The sequence below is a fragment of the Hemiscyllium ocellatum genome, assembly GCF_020745735.1.
Source record: "Hemiscyllium ocellatum isolate sHemOce1 chromosome 27 unlocalized genomic scaffold, sHemOce1.pat.X.cur. SUPER_27_unloc_7, whole genome shotgun sequence".
Classification (NCBI taxonomy): Eukaryota; Metazoa; Chordata; class Chondrichthyes; order Orectolobiformes; family Hemiscylliidae; genus Hemiscyllium; species Hemiscyllium ocellatum.
Genome location: NW_026867516.1, coordinates 303,144 through 330,348, shown reverse-complemented (window position 1 = coordinate 330,348; position 27,205 = coordinate 303,144). Strand labels below are relative to the sequence as shown.

The 27,205-nt window shown below is 45.1% G+C and overlaps 1 protein-coding gene and 1 non-coding gene across 3 annotated transcripts in view; one reads left to right on the top strand and one right to left on the bottom strand.

Moving 5' to 3' along the window:
• The first annotated feature begins 764 nt into the window (after window positions 1-764).
• trnap-cgg (transfer RNA proline (anticodon CGG)) lies at window positions 765-854 on the top strand. The gene is given in 2 exon segments: window positions 765-800; window positions 819-854. It is a non-coding gene; the product is annotated as a tRNA-Pro (tRNA).
• An 11,490-nt stretch (window positions 855-12,344) lies between these two features.
• Window positions 12,345-27,205, bottom strand: part of LOC132808533 (gastrula zinc finger protein XlCGF7.1-like) — a 218,418-nt gene continuing 203,557 nt past the window's right edge. Inside the window, exons 1-2 of one of the 2 annotated variants that reach the window (XM_060822163.1) lie at window positions 26,884-27,030; window positions 12,345-13,741 (exon numbers count right to left, since the gene is read on the bottom strand). In XM_060822163.1, the coding sequence (XP_060678146.1) occupies window positions 12,675-13,391 (717 nt within the window). In that variant the 5' untranslated portion in view covers window positions 13,392-13,741; window positions 26,884-27,030 and the 3' untranslated portion in view covers window positions 12,345-12,674. Of the gene's footprint in view, window positions 13,742-26,883; window positions 27,031-27,205 lie in introns of those variants that run through there. The other variant, XM_060822164.1, reaches the window with a different exon arrangement.

Genomic DNA, 27,205 nt, shown 5'->3' with positions numbered 1-27,205 from the left:
CAGAGCAGTTGAGACAGCTTCATGAAGTATATTGAAGACACAGTTGGATGGGTTTTTGCATGGTAGGGGAATTAAAGGTAGTCGGGATAATGCAGGTTGGTGGAGCTGTGATCATAATGAATGACGAAGCAGGCTTGACCAAAAGGTCCTCTCCTCCTGCTTCAGTTACTATGAATCTGCAATACTGCGTTTCCCGCGACAGCAGTTTTCCCACGGCACAAAGGAGGTTTTCTAAAATAAATTTAAACCCATTGCTTTGCTTGAACTCAAACTGCATTGACTTGGAGGAGAGTGGGATTTGCAAAGTGTCCTCCCCTCCACACGTGCCTCAACCTCAGGGCAGCTGTCCGGCCCGCCTCCATTGTTGACGTCACAATGCGGATGCAGCCCCGTCAGTTTCAGAGTGAAACTTCCTCTCTCTGGGCAGTATCTTGGAGCAAAGCAATGTCTCCCTCTTTCCATATACCATCCTCCAGCAGCGAGGGGGGAGGAGAGGTAGGGGTGGGTGAAACACTGTTCACGTGTAGCAACTGGAGTGAATCCAGGGAGGGGGCAGACACTCCAAAGGTGCTCAAATACTTTCTATCTCTCTTAAAACTATTTTCCTTGTGTATTCACTTAGTTTGGCACGTGTACAGTTTGCACCCTCGAAAAGGATTGCTTCTTTACTCATGTTCACAACTAAAAGGTTAGATTCTCATGGATCTGAGCAGAATTTAAGGGATTGGCACGTGTTAAAAAATTGCAGGCCTGCTGGGGCATGTGGCTCGTTGGTCTAGGGGTATGATTCTCGCTTCGGGCCTCCTGCTGCGTGGACGTGCGAGAGATCCCGGGTTCAAATCCCGGACGAGCCCTTGCTTCTTACATTGCCTTGTGCGAAAACGGCCAATCAATTCTCTCAAGAAGCAGCTTCGTTAAACGAGATCCGACTTCCTGAGTCGGGGATGGAGCAGAGCTACCATTACAATGAACGTGTCAAGGGCAACACTTATTCAAAGCGAAAACAAGTTTTACTTCACACAGAGGGTGGTGGGCGGTTGGAACGCATTGCCAGCAGAGGTGGTAGAGGCAGGCACGGTAGATTCATTTAAGATGCGTCTGGATAAATGCATGAATGGGTGGAGTAGAGGGATACAAATACTTAGGAATTGACCAACAGGTTTAGACAGTACATTTCGATCGGCTCAGGCTTGAAGGGCCTGTTCCTGGGCTATAAAACTTCTTTGTTCTTTGTTCTATATGATGTATATCTGATATTGTTGGCTATTGTAAAAGTTTCTTTGTAATTATTATTCACCTTCTAATGTAGTAATGGAGTTACGTCCTTTTTTGTCATAATTTTTTATTTAATAGGCCAGCAGGAAGTCATTCAGCAATTTTACTGCCTTTCTTTTCTCCAGCAGTCTTAACATTTCATTTTCATATCCTTGATTCAGCTCCATTTCCAGCATCTTTGTAGGCAGTTTGTTCCATGTTATTGTCACTGAAATGAAGTTTTCCTCCATACACACCTAAGCCTATCTGTCTGCAAGATAGGCTGTGGCCTGGATAATATGTGATCAGCAGGCATCTGGCAATCTACAGGAATTGCCACCTTTGTTATGTTCATTTAACTGTACTGACAGTGATCACTTAATTTGTGATTTTTCTTTGCAGGAAGACGTGCAGAAAGAAATCTGAAAGCAAATGATACATCAACTTCTGACAGAGGCACTTGATTCATTGGGTCTTGAATATCAGCACCCATTCCAATCAAGAAGACATGTTTGCTTTTGTTTGCTTGAAAGATTTTGGATACTGGTGTGGCAGGAAGAATACTGAGACGCCGGAGTGAGGGAGATTCATTGCGCTGACTGTGAAAAGTGCTTCAAACCATTTACTCAGCTATAGGGAATCAAAATCTCACCCCTCACTGTGGGAAAGACTATGTCCCCGTTCTGTTTGTAATTTCAAACCCAGAGCAACACAAGGAAAGCTCCCTCAATGGGGGAAGCCGTGGAAATGTGGGGACGGTGGGAAAGGATTCCTTTCCCCATCCCTGCTGGAAACCCACAGACTCATTCACACCGGGAGAGGCCATTCACCTGCTCAGTGTGCAGGAAGGGCTTCAGTCGGATCAGCCATCTGCAGACGCACGAGTGGGTCCACAAGGGAGAGAAGCCATTCACGTGCCCCATGTGCGGGAGAGGGGTCACTCAGACAGCTGCACTGCTGACCCACCAGCGGCTCCACACCGGAGAGAGGCCATTCACCTGCTGTAAGTGCCGGAAAGGATTCACCTGCTCCTCCCACCTGCGGAGGCACCAGTGAGTTCACGCGCCATCGCAGGGGGATTGAAGGAGCGATGGCCGAGTGCCAAGTGCTTATGCACGAAACGCGATTCTCCTGCCCCTTGGATGCTGCCTGACCTGCTGAGCTTTTCCAACACCACGCTCTCGACTCTGATCTCCAGCATCTGCAGTTTTCACTTTCTCCTCGAGGGCAAGGTTGGACTTGTCTTTTATTCACTCATTCACTCCTTACAGCCTCTCCTTTGTTGTGGCCTAACTGCACATACATCAATGCAAGTTTCAGAAAGATTTTTGCAGCTTTTGTTTTGGAAAAAAATAACATTCTTCCCGACTTTAACGAAGTTTCTGAATATACGGTTTTAGTTATTCTCAATTTTAAACATCAACTATTTCCCACACGCCGTGTTTCCCAGGTAAAGTCATCACCATCCATTCTCTATCTCCCCTGAGAAAGACTTCATACCGCGATCAAAGAGGGTTGAGGCACGAGAAAGGACGATTGTGGGGGTACAGGGGATGAGGGGGTCGCTGGTGATGGTGGAGAAAGGAGGGAAATGGACAGGGGAACAGAGTGGGGTTCAGAGCGTTGGGGGGAGAATAGAGGGTGCAGTGTGAGGAGAGAGAATGGGCAGGGGGCAGTGAATGGGGAGAAAATGGACAGGGGGGCAGAATGTGAAGAGAGAGACGGCACAAATGCCACCTTCTCCAGGCCTGGTGTCAATGTCCCACGAACTGGAACCCACTTCTCCTACATTTCTTAAAATATGCTTGGCTAAGGCAGTGGAACCATATCATCCCTCCAGGCCATTCACACCAACCTTCCCAACAGCATCCCACTTAGACTCACTCGGTTACGCTACAGCCCTGCAGTTCCCCATGGCTATTTCCTGATGAAGGGTTTTGCCCGAAACGTCAATTCTTCTGGTCCTCCGATGCTGCCTGACCTGCTGTGCTTTTCCAGCTCCACACTGTCGACTCTAATATCCAGCATCTGCAGTCCTCACTTTCGCTCAGTAAGGGGTGAATGTTCTATTCCTAGTCTTTTAGATCTTTTAAAATCTTTCCCCCATATCCTAAGCCTCTACCCTCTAGTTTTGGAATACCTCTACCCTGGGGAAAGGACAGAAACGTTGAACAGACAGACAAAATGCAAAAGAAATAAAATGTAGAGGCACAGGGGAAAAAAATCGGCCAAATAAAATAGCGTCGGCATTTGTCTCCCGTATTCGCATTTGGACGCTTAATATTTGTTATGATCGGGAGGTGCCTGTGTTGGACTAAGGTGTACGTGCTCAACGTTGGACTGCTGTGCTGTATCAGAGTTGAATATTGTGGCGCTGGAAAACCACAGTCGGTCAGGCAGCAACTGAGGAGGAGGAGGGTTGACGTTTCAGGCACGAGCCCTACATCAGGAGTGATGTGTGGATAGACAAAGGGGCCTCAGTGTCCTTCTACACCAGTCACTGCCAGTTGTCAGAAAGTGCAACAAGCAATGAACAAAGCAAGTGGTATATCAGCGAGAGGAATTGAGTTCAGAAGTGGGATGTCTTCCTACAGTTAGGTCGGTTATTGAATTTATTCAAGGCCGAGTTCATGTGACTTTGAAGAACGAAGAAGTTATGGGAGGAGGCAAGAAAATGGTTTTAAGACCAGTACAGAACAGTTACAGAGTCATACAGCACAGAAACAGACCATTCAGTCGAACACGTCCATGCTGATGGTGTTCTGAAACTAAACTGGTCCCACCTGCCAATGACTGGCCCATATCCCTCCGAACTTTCCCTATTCATGTACTTATCCAAATGCCTTTTAAACATTGTAACTGCACCTGCATCCAGCAACTCCTCTGGACATTGATTCCGCACACGATCTACTCTTTATCTTTTAGAAAAAAGGTGCCCCTCATGTCTTTTTAAAATATTTCTTTCTTCACCTTCAAAATTTGCTCCCTAATCTTGAAACACCCACACTAGGGAAAGAATACTTGCCGTTCACCTCATTTATACCTCTCATGATTTTATAATCCTCTCTAAGGTCACCTCTCAATCTCTGATGCTCCAGTGAAAAAAGTCTCAGCCTATCCATCTAGATGCAGGTATGTTTATATCCAGTTATGAACTGTTCAATGCTGGTGCCAGCTGGAAATATAAATGACCTATTGCTGCTTCCAATTCTCTCACTGTGTCCAGGACGGCAGGAGACCATACAACATAGGTGCAGAAATTAAGCCATTTAGTCCATCAGATCTGCTCCACCATTCAATCACGGCATATATGTTTCTCAACCCCATTTTGAAATATGGACTTTGGAAAGGCAGATCAGGGCAGGATCTACACATTTAATGGGGAGTGTTGTTGAATAAACATACCTTGGAATGCTGGTTCATATCGGAGTCGCAGGTAGACAGGATAGCAAAAAAGGTATTTGGTATATTTGCTTTTATAGGTCAGTGCATTTCTATATAGATGTTGGGAGGTCATGTTGCGATTGTAAAGGACATTGATTAGGCCACTTTTGGAATACTGCATTCGGTTCCGGTTTCGCTGCTACAGGAAAAGTGTTACAAACTTTTGCAAGGATTTGGAAAAGATTTACAAGGCTATTGCCAAAGTTGGAGGGTTTGATCTATCTGGAGAGGCTGAATCGGCTGGGTTGTTTTCTCTGGATCATTGGGGGCTGAGGGGTTACTTTATAGAAGCTCATAAGGAGCATGGATAGGGTGAATAGCCAAAATCTTTTCCCCAGAGTAGGGGTTTCCAAAACTAGAGGGCATAGGTCTGAGGTGAGAGGGGAAATATTTAAAAGGAACTTTACAGGCACCTTCCTTACGCAGAGGGTGTTGTGTGTATGGAAAGAGCAGCCAGAGGAAGTGGTGGAGGCTGGTATAATTAAAGTATTTTAAAAGGCATCTGGTAATAGGGAGAATTGAGAGAGATATGGGTTATGTGCTGACAAATGAGACTATGTTAATTTGGGATATCTGGTCAGCAGGGACAATTTGGACTGAAGGAAAGCAGAAGTGTCATTGTGAAGACTGGACTTTCAGAGCAGCTTTCAAGGATGTTTCATCCTTACTGGGAGCAGAAGCTACAATGAAATCTTTCATTTGTGAGACAGCAACTGAGTGAGTGAGGACATCCAGAATATTGGTGGAAAGTGGGAATTTGTTTTAATGTGGAGTAAGTGATTCTATGATTTACTGCAGTTGTGTTTGCCATGGACCGCAGCACCAGAAACTCCCACCTTCTGCAAATCGAAAGTCAAGTCCCACCCTGCCCTCTTGTACGTGTGTTATCTAACTGCTTAATCATTTCTAGTGAACACAGCCCACACCTCCCGCTGCTGCCAGTAACCTTTACAATGCTGTTGAGACAATGCAATACCTGCAGTACTGAAAATCGTAAGGCTTCTAACGATACCAGTTACTGATTCACCGCTCCCACTGATGGACAGCATTGGAAATACAATGTTGGAGGCTGAAAGAAATGAGCAGTTTAAAACAAAAACTCACCTAACCCTTCACTAGGCTCCCTGCTCAGCACACTTTACTTCAATCACTTCAACAGCGTGGAAGCAGGCCATTCATCGCATCAAGTCCACACTGACCCATCCAACGAGCATGCCACCCAGACCCACGCTATCTAGTCGTTTCTGCCTGTGAGTGAGACTAGGTCACAAGATTAGGGAGTAGGTTTAAGACAGAGGAGAAGGAACTGCTTTTCCTGGAGAGTGGTGAATCTATGGAAGTCTCTGTCCAAGGAAGCAGTAGAAGCAGCCATATTCAAGACTTAGTTCGATGGGATTTTGTATAGTAGGTGAATTTAGGATAGTCAGGATAATGCAGATAAGAGGAGCTGAGGCGATGGATAGATGAGCCATGATCTTAATGAATGGTGGAGTAGCTCGATGGACCAAATGGCCTACTCCTGCTTCTATTACTGCGAATGTATAAACATGCATTTTTCATGGCCAATCCGAATCAAGGCAGGTGAGCAATGTAGTGATGTGGAAATTGAACATCAGAGAATGATAGAAAGGGACACGGAAAGTAAATGTCCCAGTCCAAAGATGTGCAGGTCAGGTCAAATGACCATGCTAAATTGTCCATAGTGTGAGGTTCATTAATCAGAAAGAAATGGGTCTGGGTGGGTTACTCTTCGGGGTGTCAGTGTGGACTTGTTGGGCCGAAAGGCCTGTTTCCACACTGTAGGGAATCTAATCTAATTAATCAAAACTGGATTCTACAGAACACAGAAATTGAAACTGAAGACCGTATGGCTGCAATGTGTGCTGCAATGTAACAAAACTGAACGAATTGACTGCACACATTGAAGAGAATAATTATGATCTGAGACTCCTTACAGGGACATGGCTTCAGGATGACAAGGATTTGATCTGAATATTGATGGGATACGTGACATTCAAGTTGAATAGGAAGCGAGGTGAAGATAGAGGTTTGGCACTGCTAATCAAAGCACTAATAACATGGTACTCTGGTGTCAGATTAGATTAGATTAGACTTACAGTATGGAAACAGGCCCTTCGGCCCAACAAGTCCACACCGACCCGCCGAAGCGCAACCCGCCCATACCCCTACGTTTACCCCTTACCTAACACTACGGGCAATTTAGCATAGCCAATTCACCTGACCCGCACATCTTTGTGACTGTGGGAGGAAACCGGAGCACCCGGAGGAAACCCACGCAGACACGGGGAGAACGTGCAAACTCCACACAGTCAGTCGCCTGAGTCGGGAATTGAACCCGGGTCTACAGGCGCTGTGAGGCAGCAGTGCGAACCACTGTGCCACCGTGCCGCCCACGGCTCGGCTTTCAGGTCCTGATTTCTCTGTCCTCTTCTCCCTGTTGCCACAGAGTAAGATGTTGTCTGTTCTTGGCTCAGCTGGCTTTCTAATGAAACTTTGAGCCCCTTTTACACCTTCCAGAGCAATAAAACATTCAGTCGATCAAGGCCCAATCCACAATATTCTCAGTCTGATAACCATCCAGACTGAGAGAGTAATCGGAGCAGGGAATAAAACAAGAAACATGAGACAAAATTAGACATAAATGCACATTTGGTGCTTAAAGTATGTTAATTAGATAGTAGAACAGAATTAGGGGTCTCCCAGGATTATTATCATCCCCTACTTGAGGAATTCTCTCTCCCTAAAAATATTTACATCAACAGAAATAAAACATTTGTTATCAAATAGACATAGAGATATACAGCACGGAAATAGACTTTTTGATCCAACACATCTATGCTGACAAGATGTCCTATATAAATCTAGTATCCCATTTGCCAGCATTTGGCCCATATCCCACCAAACCTTTCCTATTCACACACCCATCCAGATGCCTTTTAAAATGTTGTAATTGTACCAGCCTCCACCACTTCCTCTAGCCTATTTACCCTAAACATGCCCCTCAATTTTATAAATGTCCATAAGATCACCCCTCAGCCTCCGACACTCCAGGGACACTCCCCATCCTATTCAGGCTCTCCTTATACCACAAACCCTCCAACCCTGGCGACATCCTTATCTATCTTTTCTGCACACTTTCAAGTTTCACAACATCGTTCCTATCCTGTCGTAGGGAGACCAGAATCGAATGCAATAATCCAAAAGTGGCCGAACCAATGTCCTGTACAGCTACAACATGACCTCCCAACTCCTATACCGAATGCATTCAATGGGCCAAATGGCTTATTTCTGCACCGCAGCGATTTAATGATTTGATTTTGTATCAGAGTCAATGTCAGTCACTATCTCTGGTTTATGGTGTGTCAGGGTGGGATCACTGGGACCAGAATTGCATGCAATACTCCAAACGTGGCCTAACCAATGTCTTCTACAGTCGCAACATGACCTCCCGACTCCTGCAGTCGTGCACTGACCAAGAAAGGCAGGCATATCAAACACCTTCTTCACTATCCTGTCTGTGTGCGACTCCCCTTTCAAGGAACTATGAACTTACCATCGACCCATACAGCATGATCATGGACCTTTGGTGCAACCAGTCCATGCCAACCATAATCCCAAACTAAATCAGTCGCTCCAGCCTGCTGTTGGCCTGTATCCCTCCAAACCTTTCCTATTCATGTACCAAAATAAATGTATTTTTATTGCACCCGCATCCACCGCTTCCTGAGGAGGTTCATTCCACAGATCAACCACCCTCTCTGTAAAATTAGTATTTGAATGGCAAGGATGAAATGGTTCATTAAAATAAACAGCTTCTACCAAACCCCCTATAGCAGATATTTTAGGAAATCTGGAGTCTCTCAAATCGGTATTTCCATGGAGTGGAGGAGGGAGTAAAGTGTTGGATTCACAGAGGTGGGCGTCTTCTGAGAGTGTAAAGCTAAAATTGCTGGAACTCAAACCGCATTGAGGTGGAGGAGAGCGAAAAGAGTTTGCAAAGTGTCCTCCCCTCCCCACCTGCCTCAGCTGCAGGGCAGCGCAGGCGCAGTGCGTGCCCCCACCCCATTGCGGATGTCACAATGTGGAGGGAGCCCTGTCAATTTCAGAGTGAAACTCCCTCCATCTGGGTAACATCTGGGAGCAAAGCACTGTCTCCCCCTTTCCATTCCTCATGCTGGGAGGGGAAAGAGAGGCGGCGGGTGCGAGGGGAGGGGGTCGAGTGGAGACTGTTCACTTGTAGCAACTGCATGGAGGGAGCAGGCTCTCCAAGGGTACTCAGATGCTCTCTGTCCCTCTCAAAGGTATTTTCCTTGTGTATTCCCTCAGTTTGGCACGTATAGAGTTTGTACCCTGGAAAAGGTTTGCTTCTTACCTCATGTTCAGAATTATAAGGGTAGTTTCTCATGGAACAGAGCAGTATTTAAGGGATTGGCACATTTATTTCAAATGTAGATATATGTTGCTTCATATGGTGTATATCTGATATTGTTGGCTGCCATAAAAACTTTGTGGCTATGATTTTACACCTTCTCATGCAGTAATAGAGTTATGTTCTATATTTCTTGTCTTTTTTATTTACTAGGACAGCAGGAAATCATTCAGTAACTTCACGGGCTCTTTTCCCAAGCAGCCTTGACATTTCATTATCATATTCTTGATTCAGCTCCATTTCCAGCACCTTCGTCGACAGCTTGTTCCAGGTTATTGCGATCTAAATTAAGTTTTTCTCCATACACACTTAAGGCTATCTTGTTGCATGAGGGTTTTCTGTGTCCTGCATAATATATGGTCAGCACTCATCGAACAATCTACAGGAATTGTTATGTTCATTTAACAGTACTGACAGTGATCACTCAATTTGTGACTTTTTTTGCAGGAAGGCATGCAGAAAGAAATCTGAAAACAAATGATACATCTTCTGACAGAGGCACTTGAGTCAATGGGGCTTGAATATCAGCAGCCATTCAATTCAATAAGAAATGTTTGCTTTTGTCTGTGTGAGAGATTTTGAACACTGGTATGGCAGGAATAATACTGAGACACCTGAGTAAGGGAGATTCAGTACGCTGTCTGTGAAAAATGCGTCAAACAATTTACTCAGCTTGGGGGATCAAAATCTCACCCCTCACAGTGGGGAGAGACTATGTATCCATTCTGTTTTTAATTTCAAACCCAGCACGACACAAAGAATGCTCCCCTCATGGGGAAACCATGGAAATGTGGGGACTGTGGGAAAGGGTTCCCTTCCCCATTGGGGCTAGACACCCACGGATGTATTCTCACTGGGGAGACGCCATTCTCCTGCTCAGTATGAAGGAAGGGGTTCAGTTGGCTGTGCAGCCTGCAGACACACCAGCAGGTTCACCAGCAGAAATGACTGGATAGGGCACGGCTTCATCCCCACAGTGCAATGAATCCCCACTTTCCACCAAAATCCCAGATGTACTCACTCACTCAGTTGTTGTCTCACAAATGCAAGATTTCATTGTAACTTCTTCTGTTCCCAGTCAGGGAAAAACATCTTTGAAAGCTGCTCTGAAAGTCCAGTCTTCACAACCACACTTCTGCTTTCTCCAAAGACAATTTGTGTTTGTGTCATATAGCACGGAAACAGATCCTTTGGTCCAATTCGTCCAATCAGATATCCTAAAATAATCTAGTCTCATTTGTCTGCATGTAGCCCATATCCCTCTGAACCCTTCCTATTCATATCCCCATCCAGATGCTTTTTAAATGTTGTAATTGTACCAGCCACAATCACTCCCTCTGGCAGCTCATTCCATACATGCACCACTCTCTGCGTGAAGTTGCCCCTCAGATCCCTTTGAAATCATTCCCCTCTCACCTCAAACGTATGGCCTCGAGCTTTGGACTCCCTTATTCTGGGGAAAAGATCTTGGGTTTTCACCATATCCATGCCTCTTACAAAGATCTGTAAGGTCACCCCTCAGACTCTGATGCTTCAGGTGAGGATCTAAAATTTGAATTTAGGTTATTGTCAGACGCAACAAGTATATGTAGATTTTTACTAAACACAAAATGGCTTTTCAATTTAAAATAATACAACAAAATGGCTGAGAATAATGATTGAACTCTGAACTTGTCCTGCTGTTTTGCAGAATTAAGCTAAAATCCAAAGATAAGAGGACAATGGACTTTTCTTAAAATGAATACTGACACATTAATTGACCATTTGAACTAACCTTAAATTATCATGCCATGGTAGCAGTTCATGTAATTAAGATCCCTTTCCCAGGAAATATCATTGGATTAACCTGCTGTAAATCATGTTATCTTAATTACAAAAGACTAATCAAATGTAATAAGACTGTACTGTCTCAAAAAAAACACAAATAAATAATGTGTAATTTTCTAATGTAATCACACATCGCAATGGAACACAGAAGCTTTAATCATTGCGTTGCTGGACAGAACTGCGTCAAGATGCCTTATTAAACTGATAACCTTGCTTTGTACAGACTGCATTTCATTGATTCTTTTGAGCGATCTCAGACCAAAAGGCCCCTTGAGAGGTCAAGACCTTCACGATGGCTAACTCAGCCTTGCCAATTCACCATACCCGCACATCCCTGAACACTAATTTAGCACAGCCAATCCACACAAACCTGCACCTCCTTGGGCACTATGGTTACTTTAGATGGTCAATCCACCCTAAACTGGACAAAGTTAAAAATCACACAAACCCGGGTTATCGTTCAACAGGTTTATTTGGAAGGAACAGCATTTGGAGTGCTGCTCCTTCATCAGGTGGTTGTGTAGAATAAGGCACAGAATTTATAGAAAAACATTAGTGTCCTGCCACTGAAGTGATATATTGAACAAACCTGGATTGTTAAGCCTTTCAACTTTCAGAATGGGTTGCAGATATTTCTACTTTGCTCAAAAAGTGCACAAACTGCAGGCAATCAATCCGTGTAATATTTTATAAATCCCTTGTAAATACTTTGAATCAGACTGGTTCTAGTTCCAAGATTGGGATACTGACAGACTCGAATCTCACACTTTTGATGCATTGTCTGGGCTGAGATGTCACTTTTTTTAAAAAAAAAACCTAAAGTCATCTCGACAATGTGAATTAATAGTAGTTCTGGGATTCACAGATTAATGAACTGAAACCTGCAACTCATTCTAAAAGGTGAAAGACTTAACAGCAATCTTGGTTTGTTCAATATGTCATTTCAGTTGCATGACCCTGTGATCTTTTGCTATAAAATCTGTGTCTTATGATCCTGCTCCACAGTTACCCGATGAAGGAGCAGTGCTCCAAAAGCTCATACTTCCAAAAAAACCTGTTGGACTATAACCTGGTGTTGTGAGAGTTTTAACTTTATCCAGCCCAGTCCAACATTGGCTCCTCCACATAATTTCTTGCGAACACTGCCCACACCTCCTGATGCTGCCAGGAAACTTTACAACGCCGATGAAATGACACACTCTGCACTCCTGAAAAATTGACAATTTCTCATGATACTGGCTGCTCATTCATGACTCCATCTGATACGCGACTTTGGAAGCTTAGTGCAGGAGGCTGAAAGAAATGAGCAGCTTTAAAACAAAAACCCCCTTGGCGCTCAAAGCTTTCAATGAGAGTCTGAACCCAGCAGCAAGTTCAGGTAACCTTTATTGCAACCCAACTTTGTTACAGCTTCAGATCCCCTCAGCAAAAAGGCAGAGAAAAAGTAGCTTTTTAAACAGCTCAAAGTCAAAGCGCACACTCTTCCCCTCCCACCACTTTCTTTACTATTGGTCACCACTGAGTTGTCCCTTTGTAATTGGATCCTTGGTACAGCCTTAACCTGGAGGAAGTATTGCCTCACTCAGCAATTTCAACCCAGACCCTGTATAGCGCCATCTGCCGCAGTGGGATTCAAATCCGGGAGTCCCTGGAACTGGGTTGATGGTCCAGTCGATAATGGCACTCGGCCGTCGCTCCTTCAATCCCCCTGCGACGGTATGTGAACTCTCTGGTGCCTCCGGAGGTGGGAGGAGCGGGTGAAATACTTTCTGCACAGGGGGCAGCTGAACGGCCTCTCCCTCGTGTGGACCCGCCGGTGGGTCAGCAGGTTGGAGGCCTGGGTAAATCTCTTCCCACACTCGAGGCAGGAGAACGGCCTCTCCCCCGTGTGAATCTGCTGGTGGGTCAGCAGGTGGGAGGAATCGCTGAAGGCCTTCCCGCACTCAGGGCAGGGGAATGGTCTCTCCTTGGTGTGGACCCGCCGGTGCTTCAGCAGGGTGGAGGAATTACTGAAGGCCTTCCCACAGTCGGGGAAACTGAAGGGCCTCTCCCCCGTGTGGACCTGCTGGTGCCTCAGCAGGTGGTAGGAATCGCTGAAGGCCTTCCCGCACTCAGGGCAGCTGAAGGGCCTCTCCCTAGTGTGGACCTGCCGGTGCCTCAACAGGTTGGAGGAAGTGTTGAAGGCCTTCTCGCACTCGGGGCAGGGGAATGGCCTCTCCCCGGTGTGAGCCCGCTGGTGCCTCATCAGGGCGGAGGTGTGGGCAAAGCCCTTCCCGCACTCTGGGCAGGAGAATGGTCTCTCCCTTGTGTGGATGCGCCGATGAATCTGCATGGCAGACGGGAAACAGAAGCCATTCCCACCATCACTGCACTTCCACTGTTTCTCCACGGGGCAGGATTCCTCGGGTTTCTCCATGGTCGAAGCTTCAGCTGCACAGAATACCTTTCCAGTCCCTCCCGGCCATCAATTCCTGCTGCTACACGCCCCACACTCGATGTGCTGCATCAGTAGGGTCTCTCATCCAGGAACCAAAACGCTTTGCACCTTCTCACAGACTCACGGTTAAAAATTGTTTCCGGTCCCGCTGGATTGAGTGACTGTCAGACATTGACGTTAAAGTGAGGACTGCAGACGCTGGAGGGTCAGTGTCAAAATGTGTGGTACTGGAAAAGCGCAGGTCAGGCAGCATCCGAAGAGCAGGAGAGTCAACGTTTTGGGCATCAGGACTTCATGCGTCGATTTTGAATCTTCTATCTTCAAATACACTGTTAAAAAGAGATTACAAAGGTCATCACTGTCAGTGCAGGGTAGAAATTCTGTACAAGCAATTCTACTTTCTATGGAATATTCTTGTCTTTTGTTATTCCACAAAATTGAAAGCACCATCCCACTTTCACTCCCCTTCTTTCTCACTCTGATCTAATTCCCCTGAAGTTGCTGATTCAGGGTCTTACAGGGGCAGATGAGCAAAAACAGAAAGACTGACATCTCTCTGAATTTTGGATACCTCCACCTGAAAGTTAATATCTTTCACAACACTGGGATACTGCTGAGAGTGAGCAGGTCTGATTTTAGGAAGCAAAAAAAAAGTATCAATTCAGGGTGAACCTGCAATGACAAAATAGTTAACGACCCGAGAAGGTGGGAGCAAAATGAGATGTCAAGGCATTAACACTAATACACTTCAGTCAAACTCTGCTGCTTCCCAGTCAGGGCAAAACATGCTCTGAAAGTCCAGCCTTCACAACCACACTTCTGCTTTCACTGAAGACAATTAGAGTCACACAGCACAGAAACAGACTCTTTGGCCCAACCTGCCCAGATTTCCTAAATTAATCTAGTCACGTTTGCCATCACTTGGCCCCTATATGGGCTGGGTGCTGGCAGCTGGGACTAAATTGGGTTGGCTATCTTGTCAGCAAGGACGAGTTGGATCGCAGGGTCTGTTTCCATGCTGTACATCTCTATGACTCCAGTCGCATTTGCCACCACTTGGCCCCTCTCCATCTGAACCCTTTGTAATCATCCGCCCATCCAGATGCCTTTTAACTGTAGGAATTGTACCAGCCCCCACCACTTCCTCTGGCAGCTCATTCCATGAACACATCACCCTCTTCATGAAAACGTTGCCCCTTTTACATTTCCCCCACTGCCCTCACCCTGAACCTATGACCCTCCAGTTCAGGACTCCCCATCCCAAGGGAAAGACCTTGTCTATTTATCCTATCCATGCTCATGATTTTATAAAAGTCTATAATGTCACCTCTCAGGCTCTGGAGCAATGGGGAAAACAACCCCTGCCCATCCTTCTGTCCCACCTCACCCGGGTAATTAAGACAAATACCTGAGTTTGCAGCATCTGCTCCCTCCCCGGATTCACTCCAATTGCCACAAGTGAATAGATTTCCCCCCTCTCCCCCTCCCAGGATGAAGAGTTGCCCAAAGAGAGGGAGTTTCACTCAAACTGACAGGGCCACTTCCACGTTGTGACGCCATCAATAGGTCGAGGGTGGGGGGACGAAACAAAAGGGGCGGGGCAAGGTGCACAGTTTGCAGGAATCCCTTCCCTTCACGGAATCCCCACAGCATGGAAGCAGGCCACTCGGCCCAACAAATCCAAACCAATCCTCGAAGGGGAACCCACCCACACCCATTCCCCTAGACCTGTTGCTCTACTCCCTGACTATCACACCTAACCTGCACATCCCTGGGCACTATGGATAATTTAGCAACCTAACTTGGACAAAGTTAAAAATCACAACACCACATTATAGTCCATCAGGTTTATTTGGAAACTCTAGCTTTTGGAGCGCTGTTCCTTCATCAGTTGGTTGTGGAGAATAAGATAAGACACAGAATTTATAGAAAAACATGACAGTGACCTGCCACTGAAATAATACATTGAACAAACCTGGATTGTTAAGTCTTTCATCTTTTCAAATGGGTTGCAGGTATCATTAATATGCAAATCCCAGTCTTCCTGGAAGGCACCTTCTCCATAAAACTTAAATTTTGATAAAGTGACATTTCTGTTCAGCTCTGCAAATGTAATTCTGCAAATATACATTCACTCCTGTGGACTTGTGTGGGCGCGCGCATGAGGGGGGAATGTCTATTTCCATCCTGCTTATCTCTGTCTATTTGAGAACAGATGTCTTACTTCTGTTGGTGTAAATATTGTTGTAAATCATAGCTGGGTTCTCAGTTAGATGTAAGAGAGAGAGATTTCCTCAAGTAGGACAGTCCCAGAATCCTGGGAGACCCCCATTTCTCCTTTACGTCCGAATGAACAAACATCAAACACGAGCACCTATTTGCTTCAAATTTGGTTTCATTTTTCTTGTGTGATTCCCTGCTATGATTACACTGTGTGTCTGGATGGTTGACAGGCTGGGAGATTGTGGATTGGGGCTTGATTGGCTGAATGCTTTATTGTTCCAGAAGGTGAAAAAAAAAGGGGGTCAAAGCTTCAGCAGAAATCCAGCAAAGCTGAGAACAGACCGACATCTTACGCTGTGGGAACAGGGAGATCAACACAGGACCAAGAAATCAGGACCTGAAATCTGAGCTGACACCAAACTACCCTGTGATCAGCGCTTTCATTAGCAGCACCAACCCTCTACCTTTACCTCGCTTCCCATTTGACCGAACCCTCGATATTCAGGATCCAATCCTGGTCATCCTGAAGCCATGTCTCTGTTAGGAGTCTCGGATCATAATTATTCTCTTCAATGCGTGCAATCAATTAATTCATTTTTGGTGACAATACAGATAGATACTGTTTCTGGTTTCAATTTTTATGATCTTCAGAGTCCAGTTTTGATTGCTGGAATATTTACTCTCCTTGTCCTTTTCTATTGTTCTTTGAAATTCATTTCCCACATCAATACACTGCTCACTGGCCTTGATTTGGATTTTTCATGCTAAATTGCCTATAATGTCGAGGTTAGGTGGCATAGCCGTGGGAAATGCAGGGTTGTAGTTTCATATCCAGCCCGCTCCGCCATTCATTAAAATCATGGCTGATCTATCCATTGTCTCAGATCCTCCCCTCCCTGCATTGTCCCAGCTACCCTTAATTCCCCTACCATTGCAAAAACCCATCCAACTATGTCTTGAACATACTTAACGAAGCTGCCTCTACTGCGTCCTTGGGCAGAGAATTCCACAGATTCACTAAACTCCAGCAAAAACGGTTCCTCCTCATCTCTGTCCTAAATCTACTCCTAATCTTGAGATCTGTTTCATTCACCAGCAAAAATGACTGGGTAGGGTAGAGCTTCATCCCCACAGTGCAATGAATTGCCACTTTCCACCAAAATCTCGGATGCTGTCAGTTGCTGTCTCACAAATGCAAGTTTTCATTGTAACGTTTTCTGCTCCAATTAAGGGCCAAACATCTTTGAAAGCTGCTCTGAAACTCTAGCCTTCACAATCACACTTCTGCTTTCACCAAAGAAGATTTGAGTCATACAACACGGAAACAGACTCTTTGGTCCAACTTGTTCGGCCAAACAGATATCCTAAATTAATCTAGTCCAATTTACCTGCATGTGGCCCATATCCCTCTAAACCATATCCCTCTATTCATGTACCCATCCAGATGCCTTTAAAAATTCCCACTCACCTCAAACATATGCCTTCTAGTTTTGGACTCTGCTACATTGGGGAAAAGACCTTGGATATTCACCCTATCCTTACCCCTTATGAACGTCTATAAGGTCACCCCTCAGCCTTCAATGCTCTCGGGAAAATATCCCCAGCCATTTGAGCCTCTCCCTGCCACTCAAACCCTCCAACTCTGACAGCAGCCTTGTAAATCTTTTCCGACACCTTTCAAAGTTTCGCAACATTTTCCCTGTAAAAGGGTGACCAAAAATGAATGCAGTCTTCCAAACGTGGACTAATCAATGTCCTACACAGCCACATTACCTCCCAACTCCTATACTCAATGCACTGACCAATAAAGGAAAGCATACCAATTGCCTCCTTCACTATTCTGTCCACAGGTGACTCCACTTTCAAGGAACTATGAACCTGCACTCCAAGGTCTCTTTGTTCTGCAACACTCCCCTTAACTGTGTCAGTCCTGCCTGGATTGCTTGACCAAAATGCAAACCACATTTCTCTCCATCTACCACACTTTGGCCAATCAGCCCATCTGATCAGTTCTAATTTATAGTGAACTCTCTTTCCTTGCTTATTCTTTAGAAGTTGAAAATCTCTATCCCACACACACTCCCTCCATTCTCAGTTTGCTGAACCTAATCCCTGCTGTAACTCATCCTGAAGGATGTCGTTGACACTGGTTAATATGCCCACAAGCAGGAGGGTTCTAACTGAAACGTTATGAATACTGAACAGCCTGGAAAGAGTGGAAGTTGGGAAAAAAATTCCATTGACTGGAGAAACTAGAACTACTGGGCACAGCCTTAGAGTAAAGGGAAGACCTTTCAGAATGGAGGCAAAGAGAAACTTCTGGCATTTTGGAAACAGAACCAGTCTGACTCAAGATTGGGATACACACAGGCTCTGAGCTCACTCTTTCATTGAATTGTCTGAGCTAAGATGTCACATTTTGTTATAAAGCTTTATGTTTTGTTGAAGGTGCCTTACAGGAAGTTCTGAGATTTAGATTAATGATACCTGTAACCCATTCTAAAAGATGAAAGACTCAACAATCCAGGTTTGTCAAGATATCATTTCAGTGGCAGGACTCCATTATGTTTTTCCATAATTTCTGTGCCTGATGACCTTATTCTCCACAACATCTGATGAAGGAGCAGCACTCCAAATAAACCTGCTGAACTCTAACCCGGTGTTGTATACTTATTAAACTTAGTCCAGGTGAGGGTGCATTGACCATGTTAAATTACTCATAGTACCCGGGGAAGTGCAGAGTGGATTGGCTGCGCTAAATTACCCATACTGCCCGATTGGGTGTATTAGTTGGGGGTAAATGCCAAGCAATCGGGATAGGGGAACGGGTGTCTGAGAGTTACCCTTTGGTGAGTCAGTGTGGACCCGTTGGGCAGAGTGACCTGCTTCCACAATGTGAGGATTCTCTGAAGGGAAGGGATTTTTGCAAACTCTGCAAGGCAGTGCGGGCCATCCGGCCGGCCATGTGCAGCAGGTGCAGTGTGGGGGCCCGCCTTCAGCTTGGCCCTGCCCCTTCCCAGCACATTACCCAGACACATCGCCCCAACCTCTTGCTCCATTGTTGATGTCACTGTGTGGAAATGGTCTTCTGAGTTTCAGAGTGAAACCTCCTCCTTCTGGGCAACTCTTTTTCCTGGGAGGGAGAGAGGGAAGGTGGGGGTTGGGGGAACCTTATCAAGCAGAGGATGGTGCGTGTATGGAATAAGCTGCCAGAGGAAGTGGAGGAGGCTGGTACAATTACAACCTTTAAAAGGCATCTCGAAGGGGATATGAATAGGAAGGGTTTAAGAGGGACATGTGTCAATTTCTGGCGAATGGGTCACTAGGTTAATTTAGGATATCTGGTTGGCATGGACTGAAGGGTTTGTTTCCATGCTGTACAACGCTATTACTCTATTTCTGCATCGTCAGAACCAATATCACAAGACTAGGAATAGGCCATTCACCCCTTCCAGCCTGTCCTGTGCTGTGGCCTAAGTGCACATACTTCAGTGCAAGTTTCAGAAAGATTCCAGCAGCTCTTAAAAAATTGACCTTGCTTTCAGACTTTAATGATGTTTCTGAGTGTATAATTTTACCTGTTCTCAATTTTAAATATAACCTATTTGTGGCCCCGCCTGTCTTCCAGGTCAACTTGTCAGCATCCATTCTCTCTCTCTTCATCAGCTTGATACACAGCGATCAAAGAGGGCTGGGGGAGGGCGCACAGCAGGGAAAGATAATGGACGGGGTGGGCTGAGGGAGGGGGACAAGAGAGAGAAAATGGACAAGGGTGCAGAGGGTGGCATGACAGAGAGAATGGAGGTGGTGTTGGGGGGGAAGAGATGGAATGGACACAATGCTGTGGTTCATGGAGGGCAGTGGACTGGGGGCACAGTGGGTGGCAGGCGAGAATGCACAGGTCGCCGTGGGTGGTGGTGGTACATTTCATTTCAATGCAGAACATTTCTAACAATAGTTGTGAATTCTGTCTGGGCCCCAATGTCATGTCAGACTTGACATTTTTCGTTAGAAAAGCTCTTCATTTAAATTACATTCTTGAGAATGCTATTTAAAACACGTTCTGGGATTAACAAACCAAAGAGCAGAAATCCATTCTAAAAGATTTAAATCTAGAATTGTTTAATGTATTACATCTGTGACACTGGACTCCTTTGGATATAAATTATGATCATGATCCTATTCTCCACAACCACCTGATGAAGGAGCAGAGCTCTGAAAGCTAGTACTTCCAAATAAACCTGTTGGACTATAACATTATATTGTATGATTTTTAAGTTTACCCACCCGAGTCCAACACCGGCTCCTCCACATTATTTCTACTGATCACAGCACACACCTCCCGGTGCTACCAGTAAACTTTACAATGCCAATGAAACGACAAACTCTGCACTCCTGAAAAAATTACATCTGATACACAACATTGGAAACTTAGTGCAGGAGGCAGAAAGAAATTAACAGCTTCAAAATAAAAAGCTTTGTGGTTCAAAGTTTTCAATGAGAGTCTGAGCCCAGCAGTAAGTACAGTTAACCTTTATTGCGATCCAACTTTGTTGCAGCTTCAGATCCTCCCAGCAAAAAGGCAGAGAAAATGTCGCTGCTTCTTAAATAGCTCAAGATCAAACACCCCTTCTCCACCTCCTCCCCACCCACCGAGTACCCGGGGGCTGGAAGGATCGGCAGGGGTGATAAGTCAAAAGAACTACAATTCCTCTATTACAGTCCGACTATTCTAGGGAATAAGACTAAAGAGGCTCTGGAACAGAACAAACTGGGATTATCAAAGCTGCGTCTTTACTCTATGCAGAATCGGTATGCTTTAGACTATACACTCGCCCAGGAAGGTGAGGTCTGCACCACTGTCCAAGATAAATGCATTATTTACATTCCTGATTGCACTGGCAATTACTAAGATACAACATGAGATCCAGGTGCTCCTTGAAGGTACCAGTTGGAGAAAATGGGGATCGGGGTTTTGGTACAATTGGCTTATCAATTTAGCTACATATGTCAGAATAATTTTCTTCTGTTTGTTGGTATTGGTCGGTATTTATTTGCTAGGCTTATGAGGACCTTTAGTGATATAGATTTGCCCCAGAAGATGCTCTGTTTGCAATGCCATGGCTCACCCACTTGTTGATGGCAATGATAAATATGACCAGATGAGCTGCAAAGATGGTGGTGCCACTCTACAGGATATTGAAGGCTGGTCCACCTTGAAGGGCATTTAGAGTCATAGAGACGTATAGCATGGAAAGCGACCCTTCGGTCCAACCCGTCCATGCTGACCAGATATCCCAACCCAATCTAGTCCCACCTGCCAGCAGCTGGCCCATATCCCTCCAAACTCTTCCTATTCACATACCCATCCAAATGCCTCTTAAATGTTGCAATTGCACCAGCCTTCACCACATCCTCTGGCAGTTCATTCCATATACGTACTACCCTCTGCGTGAAAAAACCTGTCCCTTAGGTTTATTTTATATCTTTCCCCTCTCACCCTAAACCTCTGCCCGCTAATTCTGGACTCCCCAGGGAAAAGACTTTGCCTATTTATCCTATCCATGCCCTTCATAATTTTGTAAACCTCTATAAGGTCACCCCTCAGCCTCCGACGCTCCAGGGAAAACAGCCTCAGTCTGTTCAGCCTCTCCCTGTAGCTCAGATCCTCCAACCCTGGCAACATCCTTGTAAATCTTTTCTGAACCCTTTCAAGTTTCACAATATTCTTCTGATAGGAAGGAGACCAGAATTGCATGCAATATTCCAACAGTGGCCTAACCAATGTCCTGTACAGCCGCAACATGCCCTCCCAACTCCTGTACTCAATACTCTGACCAATAAAGGAAAACATCCAAACTATCCTATCTACCCGCGACTCCACTTTCAAGGAGCTATGAACCTGCACTCCAAGGTCTCTTTGTTCAGCAACACTCCCTAGGACCTTATCATTAAGTGTATAAGCCCTGCTAAGATTTGCTTCCCCAAAATGCAGCACCTCGCATTTATCTGAATTAACCTCCATCTGCCACTTCTCAGCCTATTGGCCCATCTGGTCAAGATCCTGTTGTAATCTGAGGTAACCCTCTTCACTGTTCACTACATCTCCAATTTTGGTGTCATCTGTAAACTTACTAAGTGTACCTCTTATGCTCGCATCCAAATCATTTATGTAAATGACAAGAAGTAGAGGGCCCAGCACAAATCCTTGTGGCACTCCACTGGTCACAAGCCTCCAGTCTGAAAAACAACCCTCCACCACCACCCTCTGTCTTCTACCTTTGAGCCAGTTCTGTATCCAACTGGCTAGTTCTCCCTGTATTCCATGAAGCTAACCTTGCTAAACAGTTTCCCATGTCGAACACCTTGCTGAAGTCCATCTCGATCACATCTACTGCTCTGTCCTCAATCTTCTTTGTTACTTCTTCAAAATACTAAATCAAGTTTGTGAGACATGATTTCCGAAGCACAAAGCCATGTTGACTATCCCGAATCGGTCCTTGACTTTCCAAATACATGTACATCCTGTCCCTCAGGATTCCCTCCAACAACTTGCCCACCACCGAGCTCAGGCTCACAGGTCTATAGTTCCCTGGTTTGTTCTTACTACCATTCTTAAACAGTGGCACCATGTTTGCCAACTTCCACTCTTCCAGCACCTCACCTGTGACTATCGATGATACAATTATCTCAGCAAGAGGCCCAGCAATCACTTCTCTACCTTCCCAAAGAGTTCTCGGGTACACCTGATCAGATCCTGAGGATTTATCCACCTTTCACCATTTCAAGACATACAGCATTTCCTCCTCTGTAATCTGGACATTTTTCCAAGATGTCATCATCTATTTCCCTAGTCTATATCTTTTTTATCCTTTTCCACAGTAAATACTGATCCAAAATATTCATTTAGTATCCCCCCATTTTCTGTGGCTCCACACAAAGGCCGCCTTGCTGATCTTTGAGGAGCCCTATTCTCTCTCTAGTTACCCTTTTGTCCTTAATATATTTGTAAAACCCCTTAGGATTCTCTTAATTCTATTTGCCAAAGCGCTCTCATGTCCCCGTTTTGCCCTCCTGATTTCCCTCTTAAGTATACTCCTACTTTATTTATACTTTTCTAAGGATTCACTCGATCTATCCTGTCTGTACCTGACATATGCTTCCTTCTTTTTCTTAACCAAACCCTCAATTTCTTTAGTCATCTAGCATTCCCTATAGTTACCAGCTTTCCCTTTCACCCTGACAGGAATATACTTGCTCTGGATTCTTGTTATCTCATTTCTGAAGGCTTCCCATTATCCAGCTGTCCCTTTACCTGTGAACATCTGCCTCCGATCAGCTTTTGAAAGTTGTTGCCTAATACCGTCAAAATTGGCCTTTCTCCAATTTAGAACTTCAACTTTTAGATCTGGTCTATTCTTTTCCATCACTATTTTAAAACGAATAGAATTATGGTCACTGGCCCCAAAATGCTCCCCCACTGACACCTCAGTCATCTGCCCTGTCCTATTTCCCAAGAGTAGGTCAAGTTTTCCACCTTCTCTAGTAGGTACATCCACATACTGAATCAGAAAATTGTCTTGTACACACTCTCCTCTCCATCTAAACCTGTAACGCTATGGCAGTCCCAGTTGATGTTTGGAAAGTTAAAATCCCCTACCAAAACCACCCCATCATTCTTACAGATAGCTGAGATCTCCTTACAAGTTTGTTTCTCAATTTCCCTCTGACTATTGAGGGGGGTCTATAATGCAATCATCCCTTTCTTATTTCTCAGTTCTACCCAAATAACTTCCCTGGATACATTTCCAAGAATACCCTCCCTTAGCACAGCTGTAATGCTATCTCTTATGAAAAATGCCACTCCCCCTCCTCTTTTGCCTCCCTTTCTATCCTTCCTATAGCATTTGTATCCTGGAACATTAAGCTGCCAGTCCTGCCCATCCCTGAGCGATGATTCCGTAATTGATATGATATCCCAGTCCCATGTTCCTAACCATGCCCTGAGTTCATCTGCCTTCCCTGTTAGGCCCCTTGCATTGCTATGTTCCCCTGAGAATCCATCACCCCCAACATTTTTCAAAACAGCATACCTGTTTGGAGTCTTTTGTGGATATACCCATTTCAAACAAGTATGCGTTTTGGAAAATGTAGAGGGTGATGGATTCTCAGGGGAACGTAGCACAACGTAGAACGTAGAGGATTCTGTAGTCCGAGGTACATACAGATGTTTCTGTGGCCAGCAGAGAAAAAGCAGAATGGTGTGTTGTTTCCCTGGTGCCAGGATCAAGGATGTCTCAGAGAGGGTGCAGAATGTTCTCACGGGGGAGGGGGGCCAGCAGGAGGTCATTGTCCACATTGGAACCAATGACATTGAAGAGAAAAGGTTGAGACTCTGAAGGGAGATTACAGAGAGTTAGGTAGAAATTTAAAAAGGAGGTAATATCTGGATTACTCCCAATGCTACAAGCTAGTGAGGGCAGGAATAGGAGGATAGAGCAGATGAATGCATGGCTGAGGAGCTGGTGTATGGAGAAAAGATTCACATTTTTGGATCATTGGAATCTCTTTTGGGGTAGAAGTGACCAGCACAAGGAGGACAGATTGCACCTAAGTTGAAAGGAGACTAATATGCTGGCAGGGAAATTTGCTAGAACTGCTTGGGAGGATTTAAACTGCTTGGGGGGGGGGGGTGGGACTCAGGGAGATAGCGAGGAAAAGAGATCGATCTGAGACGGGTACAGTCAAGAACAGAAATGAGTCACACAGTCAGGGCAGGCAGGGACAAGGTAGGACTAATAAGTTAAACTGCATTTATTTCAATGCCAGGGGCCTAACAAGGAAGGCAGATGAACTCAGGGCATGGTTAGGAACATGGGACTGGGATATCATAGCAATTACAGAAACATGGTTCAGGGATGGGCAGGACTGGCAGCTTAATGTTCCAGGATACAAATGCTACAGGAGGGATAGAAAGGGAGGCAAAAGAGGAGGGGCGAGTGGCATTTTTGATAAGGGATAGCATTACAGCTGTGCTAAGGGAGGATATTCCTGAAATACATCCAGGGAAGTTTTTTGGGTGGAACTGAGAAATAAGAAAGGGATGATCACCTAATTGGAATTGTATTATAGATTTGTTTGGATTAGCCTTCCCTTTCCATGATCACGGTGCGATCAAAGGGAGAAATGAGGGTGTGGGCATCTGGGAGGTAGGACAAAATGGCTGAAACAGCTGCACAAAACGGCTTCTGCTTGGCTAATTCAGTTGGAACTGAGTCAGGCAGATACTCATGACTCAGAACAAATATGAAACCATAGACTGACGTAAATCCGGTGAAAAAAAATTGCAACTGCAAAAGCAACAATGTGAACCTAACCACTAATTGCAGAAGTAACAGCTTAGCCCTAATCACCAGACAAGACAAATACAATTCCAAGAACGGCGGGTGCTTACAAGAAATTATGATAGACTCAGTCAAAAGTGGACAAGGACTTTGTGGGATCTGATTGGTTGTTAATATGTGATCATGTTGCATGTCTGACTATAAACAATGTACACAATGCAAAATCTGTAAAAGTCAGCGGATTCTTTTGGCGGTCTAGGAGTTCTCATCCTTCTGGGCTGATCAGAGTCTACCGACCCGGCCGTATCAAAGAAAAGACAATTGCTTGTGTGATTGACAAAGAGTCATTTCCAGGTGTGCTTATTGACAGGATCTGGGGAGCAAAATGAGACATCATGGTGTGGAAAATAAGAAATGTAGCTTGCTGCAGACGATATAGAAAGGTAGTTGTTGAAAGTGCTAGTTGAGTGTAATTTCTGTAGATGGGGGAGGGGTGGGACGTTATACAAACGGTCATGGAATTCTTGTAGTATGTAGTATACTTAAGGCTAAGACTTTAATGAATATATGGGGTCTTTTAAAGAAGTAGTTCAAAAAAATATAGTTTTAAGCTAGGAAATAACTATGGGGTGTTGTAGCTGACCACAAAATAAGGGTATTTTTACAATAAAACTTATAGTAACAAGACAAAGAATGCAGTCATCCAAGGGCAGCCTGGTACAGAGATAAGGAAAGCGAAAAACAAGTGAAGTAATTGTCTTAAGGTTAGTCCCAAATAAGGGAATGAAATGAACTAAATGATTATGATAGGGTAAGAATAGGGAAAGGGGTGTGAGCATGCAACACACAAAGTGTATAAAAATGATTGCATAACTGATATCTTTGCACTCTTTGCCAGGCTAGCAGGGTGTCTGGACTTGCAAGTTTGCAATAAATTGTCCTTGTTTCCATGGCTTTGTCTCCGGCTGATTTATAAGTGAGCTTTGTTTCTAACAATGGCATTTACACTAACAGCAGAGAGAAACTGAGCATACAGACATGACAAACATTAGTGGCAAGCCAGAATCACAGATGTACAGTATAGAAACAGTCCCTTCAGTCCAACTTGTTCATGGCGACCAGATATCCTAAATCAATCTAGTCCCATTTGCCAGCACTTGGCCCATGTCTCTCTATCCCTTCCTATTCATATACCCATCCAGATGCCTTTCAAATGCTGTATTTGTACCAGCCATCACCACTTCCTCTGGCAGCTCATTCCTTGCACGCACCACCTGCTGAATATATGAGTTGCCCCTTTAAAATGTCACCCTTACTCTGAAGCTATGACCTATCCAGGAAAAGATCTTGTCTATTTACCTTATCCATGTCCCTCCTAATTTTGTAAAAGTTTGTAGGGTCACCCCTCAGCTTCTGGCGCTCGAGAGAAAACAGCCCCAGCCTGTTCAACTGAAACGATTGACAAGTTTCACAACATTCTTCCTCTAGCAGAGAGACCAGAACTGCACACAACATTTCAAAAGTGGCCTAATCAATATCTGGTGCAGCTACAACATAACTTCCCAATTCTTATAATTAGAGGATTGGGAAAGTTTTCAAAACCCACAAAAAAGAATGGAGGGACAAACTAATCTTTTGAGGGTCAGCTTGGACATCAGGGCGGGGGGATGGGAATGAGGGAAGGAAACTGAATGCGCTGGAGCCAAGGCGTAGGAAGAACAGAGGATACAAAACCGGCTTGAAGCTGCAATGAGGAATATTGCATGTGCTGTACTTGCAGCTGTTGCAGTTACTGGTGGGAATCGGGTGCATTTTAAACATAAAAACAAAAAAGCTATCTACCCCTCCGCCATCCCAACGTCGATTCTTCAGTTCCTCTTCACCTGGGTAACTAAGACACATACCTCAGTTTGCGGAGTCTGCTCCCTCCCTGGATTCACTCCAGTTGCTACCAGTGAACAGTTTCCCCTCCTCCCATCTCTGTTTCCCTCCCAGGATGAAGAGTTGCCCAAAGGTAGGGAGGTTCACTTTGACATGGCGACTTCCGCGTTGTGACGTCACTAAAGGAACGAGGAGGGGCGGGGCGAGACCGTCAGCGGACCACCGCACTGCGCATGCGCTGCCCTGCAGGTCGGGGAGGACGACACTTTCCATAAACCCCTCACTTCAGAGAATTCCCAGAGTGCGGAAACAGGCCCCTCGGCCTCACCGCCCCGACCCTCCCAA